This window comes from Chenopodium album, chromosome 7 (assembly GCF_948465745.1).
Source record: "Chenopodium album chromosome 7, dcCheAlbu1.1, whole genome shotgun sequence".
Taxonomy (NCBI): Eukaryota; Viridiplantae; Streptophyta; class Magnoliopsida; order Caryophyllales; family Amaranthaceae; genus Chenopodium; species Chenopodium album.
Genome location: NC_137840.1, coordinates 50,527,678 through 50,552,165, shown reverse-complemented (window position 1 = coordinate 50,552,165; position 24,488 = coordinate 50,527,678). Strand labels below are relative to the sequence as shown.

Sequence of the window (24,488 nt, the reverse complement as noted above, 5' to 3'; positions counted from 1 at the left end):
TGTATATTACTGTCTTACTGTCTTGAGCAATTACATAGAGTTTAAAATGGTTAATGCACTCGATGCATATAACATATATCTAAATTATTATGTTTGCAAATTTATCACCATTATAATATTAAAAATTTTCCAACCAAAAATTTACTTTATTGAACAAATTTTCTTATCAAATATTTAGGATCTATTCTCATTAATTGAACTAAACTGAACTTAGTAGAGCTGAATTGAACTAAACCGAACTGAAATGAATATTTTATAAGAGAAGGAAATTAAGAGCTGAGCTGAGCTGAACTAAACTTATTTGAGCTAAGCTAAACTAAACTCAAAATAATCGTATGAGAACAAGCCCTTAATCCATTATTATATCTTCCTACTTTACCGGTATGTTTCTTCAATATATATTAAATTAAAAAATAATTTCAAATCTTTTGTATCTTACACATTAAGAAAAAAAAAAAATACTTTGCATGTAATGCAATATTTACCAAGCAAATCAATATGGAGTAAAGAATTTTGCAGCTACCATGGGACAGCGTACTCCATGGCCAGGCTGCAGCTTGCCTTTGTAGCCGCGGGTTAGTCATGGTCAACTCTTGCAGTTCTTCAACATCTTCCAAAATCCCTGTTCCTCCAGCATAAACTCATACGTATTACGGAGTATATGATATCTCCATACCAACGGGCCAACATGAATTGCATAGGTGCTATATTAGTCAGATATTACAGCAATTTTTAACACTAATCTGACTCCTATAAACAGAAATTTTATCAATAACTTAAAATCAAGCTTTACAGTAAAATTGCTACAGATTATACTGTAAGCTTCAGGTAAATAACTCAGCTAATACAATAATACACAAAAAATCCAGAGTTACCTTGTTAACATAGTAGCTAATTTATGAAACCATTTTACCAATGCAAGATGGTAATTTGACCTTTAAGGGTTAGATACTGTAAGGTGATTATCTATATGCACATCAGTAACACTGATATAAAGCTCCAAGTCTCACTGAGGACTCGGCTAATAGTCTAATACAGATACCATAAATACACTTGTATGTTGTATATAGACTTGCTGATAGTCTGATATGCCTAGAAAAACTGCAGAAATAAAAGAAAATCCCATCTTTAATACACGACAAAACTACGTACCGTGTTTTCTCACTCTCCCCAACACATCAACCATCCTCCCATATCTAAACCAGCAATTACCATACACTTCAGTAGTTAGATAGTACTTCACTACTTCAGCTACTCATTCAATGCATGAAGATACGCTTGAGAGCATATATCATGATATCAACCTTCGGAGACCACAGGTTCGGAAGGGGTTGCATTAATATTCCCATCAACTTCTGCACTTGGGTATACTTCAGACTGCAACGATGGAGAGATATTTTTCACATGAAGCCATGTCAATTCCCATAAGCTATCTCCACCTAAAGCACTCCTTTGAACAAGAACTCCCCTGTTCTTCATTTCTACTAGTGTTTTCTTCAAGAGTTCTAACACTAGATTCTGGAGCTTCTCACTTCTCTTCCCTCGAATTTTGACCTTCATGTACTTTTCCATCCGACTAAGAACACCCAACCACAGTTTGCAGAATGTTGTCAATTGAGAAAGTTCAGGGAGTAATTGCAAAAATACCTTGGGTAGAAGCTTCACGGCAAATGTAAGTGTCCCTTCCATATTACGATAGTCCTTCTGAGAATGCCCCTGGGCAATTTCAAGCAAATCATCAAGCATTGTAAATATGACCATGTCAAAACACTGCAACCAGAGTGTGTGTGTATGATGGACTTCATCTACTTCGGTCAAGCACTTTTGCAAAGACGTAACAGCATGGTTTCTGACCTCTTCCCTCTGGTCCAAACAAACCTTTCTTAGGGCCTGCACAAGTCTCAGCCACATCTCCCCAATATCTTGAGACGTCTTTACAGCATCCTCCCCAGCTTCCTTAGTCTGATGAACCCACTTCACCAGACAACCCACAGAACCAGCCATAAGATCCAAAGCACGTATGGATCGGTCCGATTGTCCAACTCGAGACTCAGCAAATTGTCTAGCAGCATCTATACAGAGAATGAAATTAGAAGGCTGCATATGGGCCCCTTCAGACATTATAAAAACCAGAGCATCAAATCCTGGTTCAGAAGCTTCTGGGTGTCGGGCTGTGACAGAAAGAAGAGAAGTAATGGTGCGCCAACCCATTTGTGATCGGATGTGAGTGGAATTTGCTTTGACCAAACGAGTCACTTCTTGGGTGACTTGCTCACAGTAAGCATCAGCAACTCGAGCATCAAGCTTTAGCACCAACTGCAAAGATTTAAGAAGCTCATCAGCTAAGTTCTCTTTATACGGAAGCAGCCGCTGGCAAATTCGAAGAAGTCCAAAGACAGCCTTCTCCACCAAGGCACAAGGCATCACAGTGGACTGTACAATATTTGCAATATGCTCATAGACACCCTGCCAAAGAAGAACAATCCTATCCCGATTGTTTAATGTAATTGCAATTAATAATTCAAGGCAGAAAACTGCAGTGTCTTCATCCTCTGGCGATCCAGCCCCTTTCTGAGGCCTACCAGCAGCCCATATAAGTGCTCGAGCAAGCTGCAATAAAGATTCAGCTTGAAGAAACTTGCTCTCTGTAAAGATAGTGTCAATGTGACACTTTTGAATTGTCTGTAGTGTACGCTGATGAGCAGCAAGTTGTTGCTCAGTGGGCTGTGACCTTGGCTCCTCTGTCTCTAGAGATAAGAGTTGGCTGAACCGTCCCATCAGTCCAGAAGACCTTCTAGGAGTCCCCATGGATGGTAAATGAGATGCAGATAATGAATTTGTAAGGGGCTTCCCTTGCCCAGGATCAGAAGTTAATTCTGAGTCATCTGCAGCGTCACTGGCCACACGAGCAGGAAGAAGACCAAGCTTGTGCAGCCTTAAGATACAGTCCAAGATATTTCTCCATCCTGCGCGAATATAGTTACCATATCGATTTGCAATGGTGAAAACCGTAACAGTGGCCATCCTCGCTTTCATGTCATCACCGAAAGCCAAAACAGGTTCTTCAATAGAAGATGGATTCAAAAGAGTAGTGAACTTGCAAAGAGAAACAACCAGATCATCAAGAACATCTTCAAGATGGTGGCAGGCTGATATTTTTGCGACAGCTAAGAAACCATCAATGCAAGTTCGGTAGACGTCTTCCTGTTCTGCATGATCAAATACCACAGAAATGGCAGCAATCGTTGGACCAGACATTATGGCAAACATATCATGATCAAGGTAAGCCCTAGAATCCGTCACGATATAAGGGGCAGTCTTCTTGCATTTGTGCATTAGATCAATCCACCGGCTGGGATTCATCTCCGCAAAACCAGCACCCTGTTCAGGTGTCGTGCGAATCTCATTTTTGCAGATAGAATGGTATAATTCCAACAGATATTCACGTGGGAGATCCTCGCCTCCATTAATGCGCCTATTATTGCGAATAAAGTCATCTTCAGTCATCTTTTTCTTAACTTGTACATTGTGCAAATCTGTGTTCAGCATTATAAGGGAATATGATAGTATAAAGGCAACATCCTTGTTGGCTAGAATAAGAGAAGATTGCTCGTAGTATCTCTCTGCGAAAGCCTCGAGTACCCTTTGTATCTTTTGTGATTCTCCGGGAAGTCTGAAAGTTTCCAAAAAAAGCCTCAGAGCTATGTCTAGATTCATGTCTTGGAAATCAAAAGTCTGAGCAAACTCATGAAGAACTTGAACACAAAATTCATCATGATTCCCTAGAAAGTCACCCACAAGATTCTTATCTAACCCAGCAGTATATCTGAAGAAGCAAGCCACACTTTGTGGATCAAGTTTATCAGGCAACAAGTGTGTCCCTTGAAGAAATTCTAACCCTTTTTTTGGATCCCGATTGAAATGATCAGCACCAATCATCAATCTTCTCTTAATATATTTCCTACGACGAACATATGGAACCCAATGATTAGGATCACCATAATTGTCACATTTGACCATCCAGAATGGAGCATACTCCTCAAGACTGACAGGGGCCTGTTCTAAACCATGAGATCCGTTGCCAATCCTTTCAGCCATCCCCTGGATAACAGCTATCAGCCCATCAAGAGCAAGAATGTGCATAGAAGACAATGGAGAGTTAACAGGAAAAGCACTCTTTGACAATAAGTTAGCAAGATCTTCAAAAACATTGCTGCATGTTATGTCACAATCTAGGTTAGCATACATCTCTACCATAAATGTTTTTTGTCGGCAGAAATCAACAAGGGCCTCCATTGCAGCCTCTTGCTGCTGATAAGAAGCACCATATCTGCTCTGTGCAAGTCTTAATATCACGCAAGAAAAGAAAGCCTCAAGTTGTAGTTTTAGCTCCATTCGTAAATGATGATATAGATTCAGAGCTATACTACATACCATAGAGAGAATCAGAGGACTTGGTGACAGACCAAAAAGCATTAAATTGCGGAAGAGCTCATCCTGTATCAAATTTAGTAAGCTGGGATGCCTAAGAAAAGAAGCCCCACCTAACTCAATAGCTGAATTTATAAGACCCAAGGCAAAGAGAGGTGCATCCTCATCAATTGCCATGCCATTAGATCTAGGACTGATTCCAATGTGGTCGACAACCAGCAATGAACACAGGAAATGAAATATCTCAAACATGGAGGGTACTCCATATGGCTCTGTCATCACATGCAAATCATATGGCCTTGACTCCTTCCCACTCCCACCATTTTCATCCACCACATCAGCATTCATACCCGTAGGAGCAGTCGTGCCAAAATTACCAGAAGGCAACTGACCATCATATTCAGAATTACTGTTTCCATTATTGAGCTGCTTCACAGAGAAATTGAATTCATTATCAAGGCTACCGATCTGCATCAGGAAAGAAGTTCAATTTGCAATGACTTACTAGCAAAAATTGGAAATAGTTACAATATGGGTAGATTCAATTTATGAAAAGTGATATCGTGTGCTATCCACCTTAAATAATCATTTGGAACATAAATAAATTGCAGCACCCTTTTTGTATTAAAAATTTTAAAAGCAATAAGTCATATGATTGAAATTTCATCTAGATTAAAATTTCATCCAAATTCCAAAACGATATATGTAACATGAAAAATTCCAATCAAAAAGTTAATTGACACCTGAGCAGAGCAGGTGTTAAAGAGAGTACATTACCCACCATGCCTCTCTAACAGAACTAAAGAACCTTACAGCAACTTCAAAGGGTCAAGAGTATATTACACATGCATTGATTACTAAACTTATGTGATCATATTAGAGCTTATTTTAGTTGTATATTATACTTGGGTAGCCCAGATTAACCATTATCATAAGTTTAAACTTATTTTTCATGAACTTATTTTCTGAAATAAGTGGAACTAAGGTGAACAGCACATAGCCTAAATAGGACCAACTCTCAACACTTAATGAAAATCTTTAACCACCCCAATTGACATCTTGGATCCCAACTTAATTGTGCAAAAATTAATTAAATAGGTAAATTGTGTTAGAGAACAAAAAGTGTGAAGCCAACTTCATGCTGTTCATGCTAATGGTTTAATGAGTATCCTTAAAGCCTGGCTTTTTTTCAATCTTTATTCTTAACAACACAGAACCTGAGCATTCTTTGCCCTGGTATAACCTTATTTCTTTTGAGGTATGGCATTAATGGGAAAGGACAAATGTCCGGGTCTTTAGCAGGGGAAACATTGCTGCAGAGAGTAATCCGGGGACTTATTTGAAAAAGTCAAACTTTGCAGCCTGGGAAGGGGTCTAATCAGCTTTGCTCCAATGTAAATCTAAGAGCCAGCAATGATGCCTATTGTCCCCCCTCCCCCTCCATTCCCTGATGCCTCATATTATAAGAAATCTTGAATTGCAGGCACAGCAAGTGTTGCTTGGATGATATCTTATTGTAAAGAAGTGGAATTATTTTATGAAGATTTTCAACTGGGACTGATCTTATTAATATGATCATGGACAGCAGGGAACACAAAGCTCTCTTCACAGAGATTCAACTGCAATTTGAGGGTAGGAGTTCAAATATGGCAACAGATACTTTGCCAAGAAGAGAAGAAAAGGAATCTGACATCATACACATTCTTTTCCATAGCCCTAACTTTTGTTTGTGCTAGTTTATATTTAGTTGAGCCTCATAGATGTATGAATTCAAAAGGATATACAGTATAACTTAGGTACTAGTGTACTATTATGTCCCATCTCTAGAAACTCTTGTAACTCATTTTCTAAAGCAATTAATTAAACTCTTGCCTTCCAGCATAAGTATATATATATATATATATATATATATATATATATATATATATATATACACATACATATATACATATTGATGAGTGTCATTTATGGCACTCATAGGGTAGTCTTCTAGGATGTTTTCACCCTATTTTCATAGCTTTCTTTTATTATTTTGGTCTTTTCTCCTTTAGTTTCTCTATTTCTTTCTTTCTTCGTGTTTTACTTTTCTTTATGTGGTTTTCTTCGTGTTTCCCTTTTATTTGGCTCTTTTTCTCTTCTATTATCTCTCTTTGTTTACTTTTGTAGGTGCTTAAGGAGTTGGCTTTGCAAAGGGATCAAGAAGAGCCAAAAAAGGGCAAAGCAAAGAAGAAGCAAGCTTCTTTGGAGAGGGCACACAACCTTTGCCAAAGGCCGCGGGCGCGGAAAAAGTGCAAGAAAATGGAGATTTTTGGCAGGAACTCTCCGCGCCCTGGCCGCGGGCGCGGAGGTTTTGGAGAGACCGCGGGCCCCTAATTTCACTTGGGAGCAGAGCTTTTGCCGCGCCTTTAGCCGCGGGCGCGGGTGTTGCCCAGATTGCCCGCGTAGTTAGTTATGGGTTCCGTACCCATTTTTCTACGCCAGCGGGATATTCTTGGAGAAGGCGCAGCCAATCAGATTTTCTTCTTTGTCTATAAATACTCTTGTAATTCCTTTTCAAAACTAACTTTTAGATAATTTTTCATTTGCTTAGTTTTTAGAGAGAGAAACTAGAGAGAAGTTAGAGAGAAAGTAAAGATAGAAATTCTTGGATTTTGATTTGTATTACAACATTGCTTCAATCAAGTTTGGATTTCTTCTTCATATCAAAGTTTGTGAGATATCTTTCCTTTGAATTTACTTTTATTGCAATTTCCTTTAATGCTTGAATGTTTGATTTAAATTTTGGTTTAGGTTTGAGAAATTGTTAAATGATTGAATTCCTTCTTGATTAAAGTTGAAATGAATATATTTGTGATTGAATTTGTTTTGTCTTTCAATTTCACCATGATTAGTGAGTAGATTAGTTGCTAGTGAGAAGGGGAAGCATGCTTGATTGATGATTTTTGCTAGTTGATGATCATTGATTGATTAAATTGTTGCAATTAAATTTGTTGACATAGTTGTGCATGTGATTAATTAGACTAGGAGTGATCAACCTATAAGATTAATCTAGATTGCATTGCAAATTTCAATGACATGAACCCTTGATTTGAGAATTGCTTTAATTGGTTGAATTTGATTGTTATTTTCCTTCTTAGTCATTCATAGTGAACCCTATCTTGGCTTATAGGAGATAGCTTTTGGATTCCTTTGATTGCAACTATTGTTTGTCCCTAATAATGTTTGAATCGGTTGAGTGATCTATCAATTAGCATAATTATTGAGCTTTGCATGTGGAACTTATATCCCTAGTGTTTACCATATAGAATTTCTAGATTTATCTAGTTTCTTGATACCTTAGTTACTAACGACAACCATTTATATTATTTGAATTAGCTTGACGTAGGCTATAACTTGCACCCACTCATTCCTTTGGGTTCGACCCTTGACTTACCATATACTCTTATTAGGTTGGTCGAGTGTTTACAAATTAGGTTTAGCTCTAGGGAGAAGTAGATAACGACCTACATTTTCCTCTTGTCAAAATGGCGCCGTTGCCGGGGAAAACTAGGTCATTATCTAATATTCCCTCGGTCAAACTAAATTTATAAACACTTAACAAACCTAAATACGAGTATAGAGGCAAGTCAAGGGTCGAACCCAATGGAACGGTAATGTTCAAATGCTTTCGATTTGGGAGGGTCAGTTAGGTCGAAGACGGAGGTAAGAGAGAATACTAACAACTAACAAAACAAATAACCAAGGAAATAAAACACTAGGAACAGGGATCAACAAGTAATAGTGTCAATTGCAACACTTGGGAAGATCATGCCAATAAAAGGTTGTGAAGACTAATGATAAGAGCAATCAATTGGAATCAAAGAGTTATCTCCTAATTGTTAAGCTAGGGTTCACTATGAATAACAAAGTAAGAAAATCACAATCAAAACTAATCGATAATTGCAATTCCTAAATTAATTGTTCGTGTCATTAACAATTACAATGCAATCTAGCATAATTCTCCAAGGCCTAATCGAATTACACACATGCAAACCTTCATTAATCACTTTAATCTCAACAATCAATCAATACAATTCCCAAATTAATCACAATTAATCAATCATACAAGTTTCACCCAATTCCTAGCCAACAACTACTAAAGTATCATCATCTAAATCAAAACAACATAACAAACAACATACCAACTAGACTACCAAAAGCAAAGCAAGAAAACCCACCAAAACCTTTTCAAACATATCCCCATAAGTCCAAGGTGCCTTCCCTTAAAACACCCTTTTCGACTCCCCCCCTCACAAAATAAGTGCATCTACCGCGATGCATACAAGCAAGGGAAACTATAGGGGAGGTATCAAAAAGGGGAAATAAACAACCCAAGGGGGACTAATGGCCACTAGGGCCGACACCACCATCACCCGCATCCCCATCATAAGAGAAACCCGATGGGGGGCCATAGGGATCCCAACCACCGGTTATACCGGGTGGCCACCCATAATGACCTTTGAAAAGGTCAAGTTGGGATACGGTCAACTGGTCATATGGCTCGGGTTGAACGCAAAGCTCGGGGTGAGTGGGATGAACATAGGGGTAGTTGGGACACCCCTATAGTCACTCCCTCCTGAAACCCGGTAGTCATAATGACCGGACTCGTCGGGGAAATCGCGCCTAAGCTCATCGGGGTTTGAGACCCCTTGCCAATAAGGGTACATAGGGAGGTTGTCACCACCCCAATATGGCACGGGCCCTAATTGGACCGACACACACCGGAGGAGTGACCTCCCCCCTACGTACACTAGCATCGTACAAGGCGCTAGTTTGAAAAGGTAAGTTTTGGTTTCCGGCATACATATCTTGCATGCTTAATTACATGCGCTCCATTTGCTCTCGCATGGCCGTCATCTCCCGAAGATAGGGATCTTGTTGGTAATCATGTTGTTGTCTTCTTCCTCGTCATTGTTGATTGAATTGTTGTTGTTCTTCTCCACCACCATTATCAGCATCACCATCCTCATCCTCCTCCATATCAACTATCACTTGCCCCCTATCCTTAGGGATAATCCAAACATTCCTAGCCTCCCGACTAATAGAAGTTGCGGCCGGGTTTGGAAGCAAGAAATAGTGCTCATTTCGCACTAACCAAGAATATACATTGGCGTTCCTCGTACTAGTGATGAAGCGTAATGTGTTGAGTTGCTTCAAATCTAGTAACACGTCTTCACTCCCTCCAACCGGAGTGCAAGACCTCAAGAACCCCTCTTGTTTGAAATGAGTAACCAATCCTCCACAATGAATCTCTCCGGTTTTGGACCAACTAATTATCGCCCTGCAACACTCCATAAAAATGTACCCAAAATTCACCCTAGGCCCAAAATCTGACTTGGTAGCCATCCAAAGAACCATAATCTCTTCCCTTGAAAGTTTCCCAAGGTCTTGCTTGTTAAAAACGGCATAACCAAGAACCCTATGAAGAATCCTAAGGGCCGGGTGAATAATTTCACTAGCAAGCGAACTCTTGGAGTCAAACGTACTCTTATTAGCAATGGTTCTCCACCAAGCAACCTCATTATAAGCAGCCGGGTCGGAAAGGATTGGCTCAAAAATATCGGCATGAGGATTGAAAACAAGGGCTTCATTGAATTCGTGGAGGGTTAATGTACGCTTGACATTGAACAATTGGAAAGAGATGAGAAAATTAGTATCCCCCACCCTATTGTATTCAAATGTAGAGAAAAACTCAATGGTTGGTTCCAACTATGTTCTAGGAGAAGATTTAACAAACCCGTCCAAATGGAGGTTGCGGAGAAGGATGTCAAGATCGGAATCGATTCCAAACTTGACCATGTCGGAATGATGATAATTTCGGGTTGGCCTAAACTTTCGGGTTTTTATTTTGTTGTATATTGGAGCTTGTTTAGACCGGTTATAAAATTTGAGAGGGGGTAGAGGTGGAGGTGGGGTATTATCTTGAGGAGTGGGGTTGGGAGGAGGTTGGCTATGGGAAGATTGGCCATGGGAGTATTGGCCTTGAGAAGATTGACCGGGAGATTGGTGAGAAAGCTTCTTGCCACTCTTTCTCTTTCTTAACAAATCCATAATCACCAAATCAAATAACACCAATAACTCAAAGGAATTCACACCAAAAACTACTCAACAAATCCATGCCGACACGGTCAAGTTAGGAATCAATTCCGATCTTGACATCCTTCTCCACAACCTCCATTTGGACGGGTTTGTTAAATCTTCTCCTAGAACATATTTGGAACCAACCATTGAGTTTTTCTCTACATTTGAATACAATAGGGTGGGGGATACTGATTTTCTCATCTCTTTCCGATTGTTCAATATCAAGCGTACATTAACCCTCCACGAATTCAATGAAGCCCTTGGTTTCAATCCTCATGCCAATATTTTTGAGCCAATCCTTTCCAACCCGGCTACTTATAATGAGGTTGCTTGGTGAAGAACCATTGCTAATAAGAGAATGTTTGACTCCAAGAGTTCACTTGCTAGTGAAATTATTCACCCGGCCCTTAGGATTCTTCATAGGGTTCTTGGTTATGCCGTTTTTAACAAGTAAGACCTTGGGAAACTTTCAAGGGAAGAGATTATGGTTCTTTGGATGGCTACCAAGTCGGATTTTGGGCCTGGGGTGAATTTTGGGTACATTTTTATGGAGTGTTGCAGGGCGATAATTAGTGGCTCCAAAACCGGAGAGATTCATTGTGGAGGATTGGTTACGAGGTTGGTTACTCATTTCAAACATGAGGGGTTCTCGAGGTCTTGCACTCCGGTTGGAGGGAGTGAAGACGTGTTACTAGATTTGAAGCAACTCAACACATTACGCTTCATCACTAGTACGAGGAACGCCAATGTATATTCTTGGTTAGTGCGAAATGAGCACTATTGCTTGCTTCTAAACCCGGCCGCAACTTCTATTAGTCAAGAGGCTAGGAATGTTTGGATTATCCCTAAGGATAGGGGGCAAGTGATAGTTGATATGGAGGAGGATGAGGATGTGAATGAGGAAGATGGTGATGCTGATAATGATGGTGGAGAAGAACAACAAGAACAACAACAATTCAATCAACAATGACGAGGAAGAAGACAACAACGACAACAACATGATTACCAACAAGATCCCTATCTTCGGGAGATGACGGCCATGCGAGAGCAAATGGAGCGCATGCAATTAAGCATGCAAGGTATGTATGCCAGAAACCAAAACTTAGCTTTTCAAAGTAGCGCCTTGTACGATGCTAGTGCACGTAGGGGGGAGGTCACTCCTCCGGTTAACTACCCGTATGTGTCGGCCCAATTAGGGCCCGTGCCATCTTGGGGTGGTGACAACCTCCCTACGTACCCTTATTGGCAAGGGGTCTCAAACCCCGATGAGCTTAGGCGCGATTTCTCTGACGAGTCCGGTCAATATGACTACCGGGTTTCGGGAGGGAGTGACTATAGGGGTGATCCCAACTACCCCTATGTTCATCCCACTCACCCTGAGCTTTGCGTTCAACCCGAGCCATATGACTAGTTGACCGCATCCCAACTTGACCTTTTCAAAGGTCATTATGGGTGGCAACCCGGTTATACCAGTGGTTGGGATCCCTATGGCCCCTCATCGGGCTTCTCTTATGATGGGGATGCGGGTGATGGTGGTGCCGGCCCTAGTGGCCATTAGTCCCCCTTGGGTTGTTTATTTCCCCTTTTTATACCTCCCCTATAGCTTCCCTTGCTTGTATGCATCGCTGTAGATGCACTTATTTTGTGAGGGGGGGAGTCGAAAAGGGTGTTTTAGGGTAGGTTTAAGGGGAGGCACCTTGGACTTATGGGGATATGTTTGAAAAGGTTTTGGTGGGTTTTCTTGCTTCGCTTTTGGTAGTCTAGTTGGTATGTTGTTTGTTATGTTGTCTTGATTTTGATGATGATGTTTTGGGATTTTTAACAATGATAATGATGATGGTTTTTCTAGGTTTTTGTACATAGTTTTCCAGTAAGTTTTCTCTTGTTTGCTTTTGTTTGGAAGTTACTAACAATTTCATTTTTGTATATAGTCTTTCTCTCTTTCTCACCTTGTTTTGCTCGTGCTATAGTTTTTGGAGCATCATGAAGGTGGTTATTCTTTCACCTTGGTTATTATAGCATAGCTTGGACGCTCGGTGAGACCCTTCTTATTTTATCTTTTTACCTTTACTTCTTTACTTTACTTTTCTTGGATGCTTAGATTAGGATTAGTTTTAGGATGATTTGATCATTCGAGGATGTTTGCCTTGTAACACAGCGTGTTTGGGGTCATTGGCGTTGTTGCCGAATGACCGCTTGTTTGACGATTGGGTTTTACTTGTGATTGTTCTCATTCTTGTGCTTTTCTCTCTAAGTTTCCTTTTCTTTCTTTGATTAAAAAAAATAATAATAAAATAAAAAAATAAAAAAAAATTTGCACTTTTGAGGCTATACTTTTTTTTTTGCTTGTTTAGCTCTTATCTTTGGACATTCTACAATTCGGAATTTTGCCTTTGAATGTATGCTTTCCTATGTTTTATCGGTGTGCATGCTTTGAGAGTATTCACGGTTGACTCTAGGATAGGGTATGCTAAGGTAGCGGTTTAGACCTTTTGGGGCCTTGAAGCCGAATTCTTTTGGTTTGTGGTAAGACGGAGTTGCTTCCTTTGGTGGGTTTGACATCTTTAGTAAGTTTTTGCTACAACCGTGTGAGGAATATTCTTTTTCAAGCCTTCATCATATTTTGATTATGCGGCATGGATCCTTGACCTTGGCATACCTAATCTTGAATCTTGACTCATAATTCTCAAACACGAGACCGAACCAACTAGGAAGGACAAAGGCACCTTTTCGGGGTGGTAATTTTTCATTTCTAGGATTTTCTTCTTTCTTTTTAGTTCATTGGGTTTACATTTGCTTTCTTGCTAACCATTTGAGCCTTTCCCCTTCTTTTCAAGCCACATCTTTAGGACTTTGAGCCTTATGTTTGAAGCAAATGGTCATGTTTTTGGAGTTTGTGGTCTAAAAGATTGGATATTGGTTTTATTTGTAAGCAAGCTTGTCTTTTGTATATATTGTGAATAATGGCAAGTGAATAAATGAAAAAGCCGTCCAAAGTTAAAAAAAAAAAAGGCAAGGACATAATAATTGCAAAATTGAAAAAGTCGTTCAAAGTTAAAAGAGGCGAGGACAATTGCTTTGAAAAAAATGAAAATTACAAAAAAAAAAAAAAAAAAAAAAAAAAAAAAAAAAAAAGAGTGAAAATGAGAAAATTCAAAAATATTTTGATGTGATTCTTTTCCCTTTTCAAGCATTGAGGACAATGCTTCCTTTAGCTTGGGGAGAAGCGTTTACGCTTTTTGTATATATGCTTGTGGATATAGCTTTGAATAAGCTTGGGGGTATTAGTTTGTTTTTGTTTGGTGACTTCTTGGTTTTGGTGTCGAGGTTTGGCCAATCTTTGCTTCATAACCTAGGTGTACCACAAAATTCTAAATTTTAGGCCTACCCCTAACCTTTTGCCCTTACGTTACAACCTTTGGGAAAGTCCTTTCGACCTAGTGGTTGAGTCATATACCGAGGGAAGGCATTATGAGTTAAAGCCTAAGGAAAAGGGATGCAAGGTCAAGATGTCGAGAACCCTCAAATTTTTATTCTTTTCCTTTTCCTTCGAGAAACCATAGAGACGCTTACTAAGGGAAGATTTGAAGCCATTGGGAGAACGCGGTTAGATTGGTTGGGATGAAAGTGGATTGCGCCTCATTAGTTCTCTACGCTTACCATACCTTATGTTTCAATCAACCGTGGATATCTTGAATCATGCAAACCCCTATCATATAGAAAAGTGTTCATTCACTTGCACTTGACCGTTTGTGAAGGTCCTTATCAAGAGCTATTTGTTTGAATTTTTTATTTACCATCTTTTCTTTTAAATGATTTTACCTCGTTTTATTTCAAAGAGTTATGGGTTAAGCTCTTAGGAAACCTTTACGAGACCTCACTCGTCCTCATAGGTGACTTTGGGGTTTAAAGGGCTTGTTGTAGCTAAAAACAACCGTGATTCCTACGTTAGTGAGTCTTAGTGTATATTCTTTTTCTCTCTTTTTCCTTTTCTTTTCTAAATAAGCCCTTCTTATTCCTTTTTAGCTTTTGTTTTGCTCGGGACGAACAAAAGTCTAGCTTGGGGGAATTTGATGAGTGTCATTTATGGCACTCATGGGGTAGTCTTTTAGAATGTTTTCACCCTATTTTCATAGCGTTCTTTTATTATTTTGGTCTTTTCTCCTTTAGTTTCTCTATTTCTTTCTTTCTTCGTGTTTCCCTTTTATTTGGCTCTTTTTCTCATCTATTTTCTCTCTTTGCTTACTTTTGTAGGTGCTTAAGGAGTTGGCTTTGCAAAGGGATCAAGAAGAGCCAAGAAGGGCTAAGCAAAGAAGAAGCAAGCTTCTTGGAGAGGGCACGAAGCCTTTGCCAAAGGCCGCGAGCGCGGAAAAAGTGCAAGAAAATGGAGTTTTTTTTACAGGAACTCTTCGCAGTCTAGCTTTGGGCGCGGAGGTTTTGGAGAGACCGCTCCTATTGGAGAGACCGCGGGCCCCTGATTTCACTAGGGAGCAGAGCTTTTACCGCGCCTTTAGCCGCGGGCGCGGGGGTCTTCTCCGCGGGCGCGGGCTACAGTATCCGCGAGCGCGGGGGTCTTCTCCGCGGGCGTGGGGGTCTTCTTCGCGGGCGCGGGTATTGCCCAGATTGCCCGCGAAGTTAGTTATGGGTTCCGTACCCATTTTTCCGCGCCCGCGGGATATTCTTGGAGAGGGCGCGGCCTATCAGATTTTCTTCTTTGTCTATAAATACTCTTGTAATTCCTTTTCAAAACTAACTTTTAGATAATTTTTCATTTGCTTAGTTTTTAGAGAGAGAAACTAGAGAGAAGTTAGAGAGAAAGTAGAGATAGAAATTCTTGGATTTTGATTTGTATTACAACATTGCTTCAATCAAGTTTGGATTTCTTCTTCATATCAATGAAAGTTTGTGAGATTAATTTCCTTTGAATTTACTTTTATTGCAATTTCCTTTAATGTTTGAATGTTTGATTTGAATTTTGGTTTAGGTTTGAGAAATTGTTAAATGATTGAATTCCTTCTTGATTAAAGTTGAAATGAATATTTTTGTGATTGAATTTGTTTTGTCTTTCAATTTCACCATGATTAGTGAGTAGATTAGTTGCTAGGGAGAAGGGGAAGCATACTTGATTGATGATTTTTGCTAGTTGATGATCATTGATTGATTGAATTGTTGCAATTAAATTGGTTGACATAGTTGTGCATGTGATTAATTAGACTAGGAGTGATCAACCTATAAGATTAATCTAGATTGTATTGCAAATTTCAATGACATTAACCCTTGATTTGAGAATTGCTTTAATTGATTGAATTTGATTGTGATTTTCCTTGTTAGCCATTCATAGTGAACCCTAGCTTGGCTTATAGGAGATAGCTTTTGGATTCTTTTGATTGCAACTATTGTTTGTCCCTTGTAATGTTTGAATTGGTTCAGTGATCTATCAATTAGCATAATCATTGAGCTTGCATGTGGAACCTATATCCCTAGTGTTTATCATATTGAATTTCTCGATTTATCTAGTTTCTTGATACCTTAGTTACCAACCACAACCATTTATATTCTTCGAATTAGCTTGCACCTACTCATTCCTTTGGGTTCGACCCTTGACTTATACTCGTATTAGGTTGGTCGAGTGTTTACAAATTAGGTTTGGCTCTAGGGAGAAGTAGATAACGACCTACATTTTCCTCTTGTCACATATATATATCTTTGTAGACTAAGCTTCAATCTAAGCTACTGAAATCAGATTTGATAATCTCGAGCAACTCAACTAACGGAGGGAAGGAGATAGACGGAGGAAGGGATAATAGTTTTGTACTTCTATTGATACCCTTTTAAATGTGAATTAAAGATTGCTAACTGTGAACTACAACAAAACTGAATAGAACTAACAGCTTACAGCTTTTTCCTGCCAAATTCTGTATTTATAGAATTTCTAACATAATTACTAATTTTAGTCTAACAGACTTAACAGCTCCCTATAATAGATGATTGTACTTTTGGGTTTACTTTTCATTTTTTTAATGTATATTAGTAATGAAAAATGCTTCCTGTGTCATTTTGTGGAGCATGGTGTACCCCATTTTACTAGCTTCTAGTGAGACCTATCCGTATCTTTATCTTATAGAATAGTGTTCAGATTAAATTCTGTTCCAGTAAAATTTAGTAGACCACTAGACCTTTCCTAAAATTTTGTACAAACTAATCCATAAGCTTTCAAAAACCATTGTTGTACATTTTGAACCATAGCATTGAAACAAAAAGATTAGAAACAAGTGAAAATCACAAAAATACAAAAATGTCATTAATGACATGGGGTAGCACCAAGATTGTCCAATTACAAAGATCTTAGGGCCTATGTTTCTTAAAGAAAAGGATTGTTGCGCAACTTTTTAAGAATAGGCATATTTTTCACTTGAATGTGGATATTTGATTTCTGAGTTGATAATAAATTCAATTTTATAGAAAATGAATACATGCACATTATGTTCAACAAAATAATACTCGTAATATTTTTGAGTTTAAATAAAAAGAACCCTTTCCTATAAAAAGCAATTAGGTTAGCAAGATAGTGAATAAAAGTTGGGCTATACGGCTATACCTCTGATTTTACTGAGACTCTGTTGGCCACAAAATCCTCCAAGCCCTCAACTTCAGGAAGATGTGAGAAGATACACCTGACAAGTTCACGCATTGTGTGCACTGCCATTCTATACAGCAATTCACCTTTTGTTGTGGCTTGATGAACAATCCGGAAACAAGTATTAACTATAGTGCAGACATGTTGATTACTCAATACAACAGATGCTTTACTTTCCATACAAGCCAGTAGAACCTGAAGAATCTTTGTCAGTACCACCTCTTCTGATGCAGGATCAGTCACCTCAAACCGGCAGCTGGTGACAGCATCAACGACAGAATGCATCGCATCTTCAATATTTTCAGTGTTTATATCAAGCACATCAAGTACTAAAATCTTATAAACAGATGACAAGGCAACACTAGTAATGGAGGCACCAGTTTCATCAGACCGAATAACATCTAAAAATGGCTGGAGGTACAAAATAGGACTAATGTTATGCCACTGCTGCTGCCACATAAAGACTTGCTTTCGTAACGCTTTCATAGACTGGATAAGAGAATGTTCTAATTGGTCATCCCCCGACATATATCGACCACCCCATCTCACATTTCTTCTCATGATTGCCAATACAGCACCAATCTCTGAGTTGATCATACATGATATAGCAGCTTTGTTTGATGATGTAACTTCAGGCTCTTCAGGTTCTTCTTCAATTGTCTTCACAAAAGATTGCAGCTTAAGACGACCCATATTTATTACGAAACTACTTTTGCAAGCCCAGAGTCTCAGCAATTAACAACTAATATCTGAAATTAGCACCACACGTCAGCCAAGTCATATCACTAGCAGCTAAGGGCTTGATTGTTATAGTAGAAAATTTCGAGCTAACCATATATTTATAATAAAACATTTAAAAATAAATTATATCATGCAAATTATTTTTGGATTTGTCATAATGTATATTTTCATTATAAGTAGTTGAAGTCATTTCCCTGTTTTTATTTACTTGTATCATTTCTGTTTTTATGATTGACAGTCCATTATTTCAATCATTAATATCTAAAATTATCAACAATTATTCTAAAAAGTTGAATCAATGAAAGTACCACTTAGACAAAGCTAACATAATCCCACATATTTATACATTCCAATAAATCATCAAATTTAGTAGAAGAAAGCGATGCAAGTAAAAACAAGATCTATTTAAATGTGTATTTTCAAAATATCAACTTTTTATAACTCTTATTTACATGTATTGCTAATCAGAATATATACGGTTGATTGACAAACGGGATGAAAGAAACGTGTCAACTAGTTTGAAACGAAGAACATATTTAAGAAATAAGTTCTCAACTCCAAACCACAATCCTTCATAACTTTCTTTTACAAGATTTAACATAAAATAAAAACCCACTTTCCATAACTTTCACATTTGATCAACAGTATAATATGCACGAATTTACTCTAGTATCAACAAGTATCCTAAACTATTTTTAGAAAACAGGCTATAATTTTATAACAATTAATATAAAAAAAATGTAGCCGATTATTCAGGAAGTAATAATTTATTGAATTCAATAAAAAATCAAAAACATTTTATCCTTCCTTACCCTTTATACTACTCCAAAATTCCAAATAATAACAAAACAAGTAGAAGAATTAAAATTGAGAGAAATAAAGTATTTAGGTTTAAAAAATTGACATACATTATACATCACGAACACGGGTGCTAGTGTTGAAAACTCCGAAATGAATGACGGCTAAGAGCAACCTTGGATCCGTTGGTTAGTAAGTTGCGACGGGCGTAGAAGAGAATGGCAGTCAGATTCAGAGGAGCTGCACAGGGGTCGAGGTGGGAATTGTGGAGTTTGTAGGAGTGAGTTGTGAGTAAGATCAAAGAAAGAGAATATTTGCAGAGCTTTGATTCATACGGAGTTTTGAAATGAGTGATTTAATAAGTGTGAAATTAGAAAGACATTTTAGATTTTTTTATTTTTTTTGGGAAATTCTCTCTAGTAATCACTAACTTTTATTTTTTTCTCAATGGTAAACTTTGAAATTTTTTATTATCAATGGTAATCACAAAGTAATATAATTAAACTAATGGTAACTTTGTTAAATAATTTGTTAATTCTTTAACCATAGTTTAGCAATTAAAGTGCAAAAAGACACAACTACCCCCATTTAATTACCCTCAACCCCCCTTCTTCTTCCTTTCTCCCCGCTGCTACGTACTCCCTTTCCAACCACTTACGCTGCTGCCAAACACCCCCGCCGACCGCCGCTGCCTCACCTCCCTTCCCCGGTGTTGCCTCACCACCCTTCCCTGTATCCGTTACCCCATTGATGTGTCCATTTTATACAGTATTTTACCCCCGTCCCTTGGTCATAATTAGTAGTGTTTTTGGCCCTTTGGGGCCACTTTTATTACTAATATGTGTTTTCTAGTGTTTTCGTAGTTTTGGTTAAGTTTTGCAGGGAATTTCACCTTTGGAGCATTTTCCTGGGATTTTTATGAGGCGACTACGAGCATTGGAGGAGCACGACCATTTTTGGAGCCCGAGGCAATTGGACCATGTATTCGAGACCCGAGAGGAAATATGGATTGGGCCGAGAAATCTAGCCCAAATCAAAGTCCAAACCTCCAAGATGAAGCCGGGCCCGATCGGGCCAGCTTACGCCCGATCGGGCGAGCTGCGCGCATGCCAGCTGCCAAGGAGATGCGGGCCCGATCGGGTGAGCGTAGGCTCGATCGGGCGCAGCACTGAAGGATAGGCATAGGAAAAAAGGCGGGCCCGATCGGGCGCCCCCTTCGCCCGATCGGGCGCGTGTTTTGTTAGGACCTGATTAAGCTTTGTTTAATTCGTGTTTTAGGAGAGATATTTATATTCGTTTTGTACGGATAATTAATCACTTCTTTCTCTTAGACTTTCTCTCTCTACTTAGTATTTCTCTCTCTCTAGAATTCTCTCTAAACTCTTGTACTTAATTCCTTCATTAATTCCAGATTTGTTTTGGTACAATTTCTTCCCTTTCTAATTTCAGCTATTTTAATTGTTTTCTTGTTTATGTTTTTAATTGTTTATTTAATTGGATTAGTTATGATGATTAGTGAGTAGTTTAATTCTAGGGTTTATGGGGATCCATGATTAATATGAAGGGATAGTTTGTTATTATTGATTGTTGATATTGCATGATAATTTCCTATTGAATTGTTTTAATTCTTTGCAATTAGATTATGAATCGAGCAGATGGAATTTGATTGTGAATGTTTAGCAATATTGAATTGATGAATCGAGCAGATGTTGATTTAATATTAAAGGCTATTTTTAATAGGAACTTAGATCTAATAAATTGCGAGAGCCTGTTAGATGTATGTTGGTTAATAAATTGCGAGAGCCTGTTAATCATATTATCTATGCATTGTTAATTATTAATTACTTCATTCTATCCCGGAATATTAATTATTGGTGAACCTGTGACCCTAGGTTTCTTTATTATTGATTCTTTTCTCTCTAAATTCACCCTTCGTAGTATAGAAATCATATTTAAAATATTGGTTACTTAGATAATTTAGATTATATTAATCAATTAGAATTAAAAAGACTTGTTTCCCTGTGGAGATCGACCCTACTTCCCTATCTACTTTAGTTAGAGGATTTAGGAATTATTTTTGATTAGGGAATACGACTTTACCCTGTCACCCATCTCCCTAGAAAACAACTTAAATCCATACTCAAAATTAACGAAAATCGACCCCAAAAATCCCCCAAAAATAAATCAGACCCTCGTCTCTTCCCTAAATTTTCCTTACTGCTCCTCATCATCAAAACCCATCATCACAAACAAATGAGCATCATCAAAACCCAGCATCGATCACAAACGAGCATCATCATCAACATTACACAGTCGTTCGATTAAGACATTTGATTTTGCTTTGAAATTGAAGCTTGCGGCTGCAAACTGAGTGCGACGGAGGCTGTTGTGGGACGAATTGGAGGCGCTGGTGATTAATTTGGCGGATGAAGGTGGTTGTAATCATGGTGACGAGGTGATTGCAGCGGTTAGCTGCTGTTTGCTGCTAACCATGGTAGGAGCTGAGCATAGTAGATGGAGCGAGGGAGATGCGAGGGCAGAGGTGCTGCTGAATGGTGGTTGTAATCATGGTGGCGAGGTGATTTAGTGGAGTGAATTTGGAGGTGATTTGGTGGAGTGGATTTGGAGGTGGTTGGTTGCGGAGGTGGCGAGGTGATTTGGTGGAGTGGATTTGGAGGTGGTTAGTTGCGGTGGTCCGACGCCGTTGTTTGGGTCAATTGACGAAGCTGGTGGTGTGGGTGTGGTGGTAAGTGAGGGATCAAGCTGGGCGGCTCGAGGAGGGGGTTGGTAGGTGGCTGGTGGTGGGGAGGGGTTTGGATTTTTTTGTTTTTGTATTTTTTTTAAAAATAATTTAAAGGGTACTAATGTAAATCTATTATTACTTAACCAAGGTTAACCCTAATTAATCGTTTAATGATGTTTTAATATCATTAATGTTATCATTTGTTTTGTAATATTAATTTGTGATTACCATTGATAATAAAAAATTTCAGAGTTTACCATTGAGAAAAAATAAAAGTTAGTGATTACCACAGAGAATTTCCCTTTTTTTTTTATTAGATACTAGTACTATAAATTTTCAAATTGGATTTTTTTTTTCTTTGGTATTGCTTTGGGTTTTTCATTTGGCACCCTAGTTATTTTTTATTTTTCATTAGCATAGTGTCCGTGTAATGCACGATTTATAAATTAAATTACTAATTCGTAAGGAACAAAAAAAAAACAAATATAATTCAATTAGTATTAAAGGGCTAATTTACTAATGGTCGATATAAAAATAAAGGAACGTAATTTGAATAGTATTTTAAGTTATTTGTATATTTTGTATTAATTCATTTTTTTAATTGAAAATTAAATGAATATTGCTCCACATAACTAAGTAAGAGAAGTTGACTTATTCATCTTTCTCTCTTAGAGAAAAAACTAAAATTTCTTGTCATATCTTCCACTTCACTAGCTACAATCTAATACAAAGTACATGTTTTACCTATCGTATTCACAAAAATCTTTAATTATTATTATTATTATTATTATTATTATTATTATTATTATTATTATTATTATTATTATTATTGTTATTATTATTATTAATTTAGCATAAATTTTCCTTGGAAAATATTTTTTTTAACATTTAGATGTATATTTTTTTTATCTAAATTAATTTAATTTTACGTTAGGTTTGTATAGTAAAAATTTGGACACTGTACTATATTTATTTAATATTGTATTACATTAAATATGTAGTCTAAAATTACATGGAATGAAAAATATAAATTACAGAATCGGAAAGTATATGAATCAATATAATCACAAATATATTATATGATTTGGTGAATATTTTGTATTTAACTTATAGTAGGTAATTAATGTCATTGGCTAAAAAATGAAAAACATGGGAGAGGATTTTGGAGGGAAAAAATAGCACCAGAAAATGACACGTGTCATTCCTGGTGTACGTCTGTTTAGGTATTATGTATATTGATGATACCATTATACTTGTAAGTTAATCTCTATCGTCATAAATTTTGTTTTGATTTCTTTGATCTGGGTGCTATTACTGCTATTAAAATTGCTCGATTAAAATTTTAAGGGATGTTGAAGCCCTTAAGGATCAATTTGAAGTCAAAATCAACAAAAAAAAAAAAAACTTAAATCCCTCGATTTTCATGCAAAAAAAAGGCTGGATTTGCATATTTCGATATATGTTGCGTAAAAAATTAGTTTGGGACTCTTCTCTAAGTGTTGAAGGCTGGGTTTGAAGGATTGATGTCTTCGTCAGTGCAATAACTAGATATATAAAAGGATTAAATTATGGAGATAATTAAGTTCGTCCATTTGGCTCGTCGTTATATCATAGCTAGAGGTATTAACGATCTTTGGGCTAGTAAAATAGGCCAAACCTCAATTGGACGGATCCTATAAGGTCACACAAAAGGCCTAGATTGTCACTCTAGGTGGCCAACCATAAGAGTAGGTTTGGAGGGTTTTGGGCTTTGTAACCTAGTCTAATTATAATATGATTATAAGTAGACTAGGTGCCTAGGTTTTTCTACAGAACAATTTTACTATTAAGTTGAAACCCTAATTAGCAAACACGAAACCAAGCCTCTCAAACTCTTTCTTTCACTCATGGCTCTCTCTCCTCCTTCACGACCCAGTGGTGTGCTCGTGGTGATGTCCGGTTGTCCTCAAAGGTGGTGATTGGGGTTTTCCTCCTTCACTCAACCAATCTAGTATTGGTGGACCGCTCGTTCAAATCTCGTGGACTAAGTAGAGGAGTGACGCTTGGGGCTCTATTCTCTCCCTAATTTGTCGATCGAATAGCAATGTGGAGATCACGCTTCAAAGGTATAATTATGTGATTCTTGTGTGTTATGCATGTGTTCTTGGTTTAGGTGCTTATGAAATATGATTCATGAAATTCCGCTTATAATACCTATAAAGTCCTACAGGGCTTCTTATGGGGTTGTGGCTAGAGGTTCCAATGGTGCGGTACTCTTTTCAGCTGCTAGGAGGGTCCGTAGTTATTGGAATCCAATTGTGGCAGAAGGGAAAGCTTTGCTCATGGTTGCTAGGCTGGTTCGAAGGTTAAGCTACAAAAACGTGATTTTTGAATCGGATAATCTCACCATTATAACAAAGCTGTCGAAGGCCTCTATCTATTTGATAGAGCTTGACTCCATCTTGGAAGATATCTTTTCTCTTACCTCCTGTTTTGATCATGTTAAGTGGACTCATGTAAAAAAAAAAAGGACGACAACTATGTTGCACATCACCTAGCTAAATTAATTTCTCTTGGTGTGGAGCAAGTTTGGGTTAATCACTGTCCTTGTGAGATTAATCTGTATGTACTGTCGAACTTTTTGACCATTAATTAATCTTATTGCTCCGTTTGTTTAAAAAAAAATCGTTTAAAGTTTTGGGGGTGATTACAAACTTAAAGATCAAACTTGAAGTCGGAATTTATAAATAAATAAATAAATAAAAACCTTATGAATGCCCTAAACTAATATTTTATTTAACAAAATGTTATGGTAGAGAATCAGTCAAAATTACAATGTCGCCATGTGGATAAAAACAAAAATCTATACTAATATATTAAAAGGCATTTCTAAAAACGTCTATGTGTCACTTAGACTCCTCGTTGCACCACGTCATATACTCAATTTCTTAATATGCCATGTAATCAACTCAATTCTCCTTCAATATGCCGCGTCACCCATGTAACCAATAATAACACTATATAATACACCAACTTAAT

General features: G+C 37.8%; 1 protein-coding gene across 1 annotated transcript; it reads right to left on the bottom strand.

Annotated features, from left to right (window-relative positions):
* Window positions 1-829: 829 nt before the first annotated feature.
* Window positions 830-19,056, bottom strand: LOC145639042 (ARF guanine-nucleotide exchange factor GNOM-like). Its single transcript, XM_081690146.1, has 3 exons — window positions 18,838-19,056; window positions 17,150-17,937; window positions 830-4,899 (listed from the first exon to the last, which is right to left on the bottom strand). The coding sequence occupies exons 2-3, from the start codon at window positions 17,879-17,881 to the stop codon at window positions 1,300-1,302; spliced, it is 4,332 nt and encodes a 1,443-aa protein (XP_081546272.1). The 5' UTR covers window positions 17,882-17,937; window positions 18,838-19,056; the 3' UTR covers window positions 830-1,299.
* Between the last annotated feature and the right edge of the window lie 5,432 nt (window positions 19,057-24,488).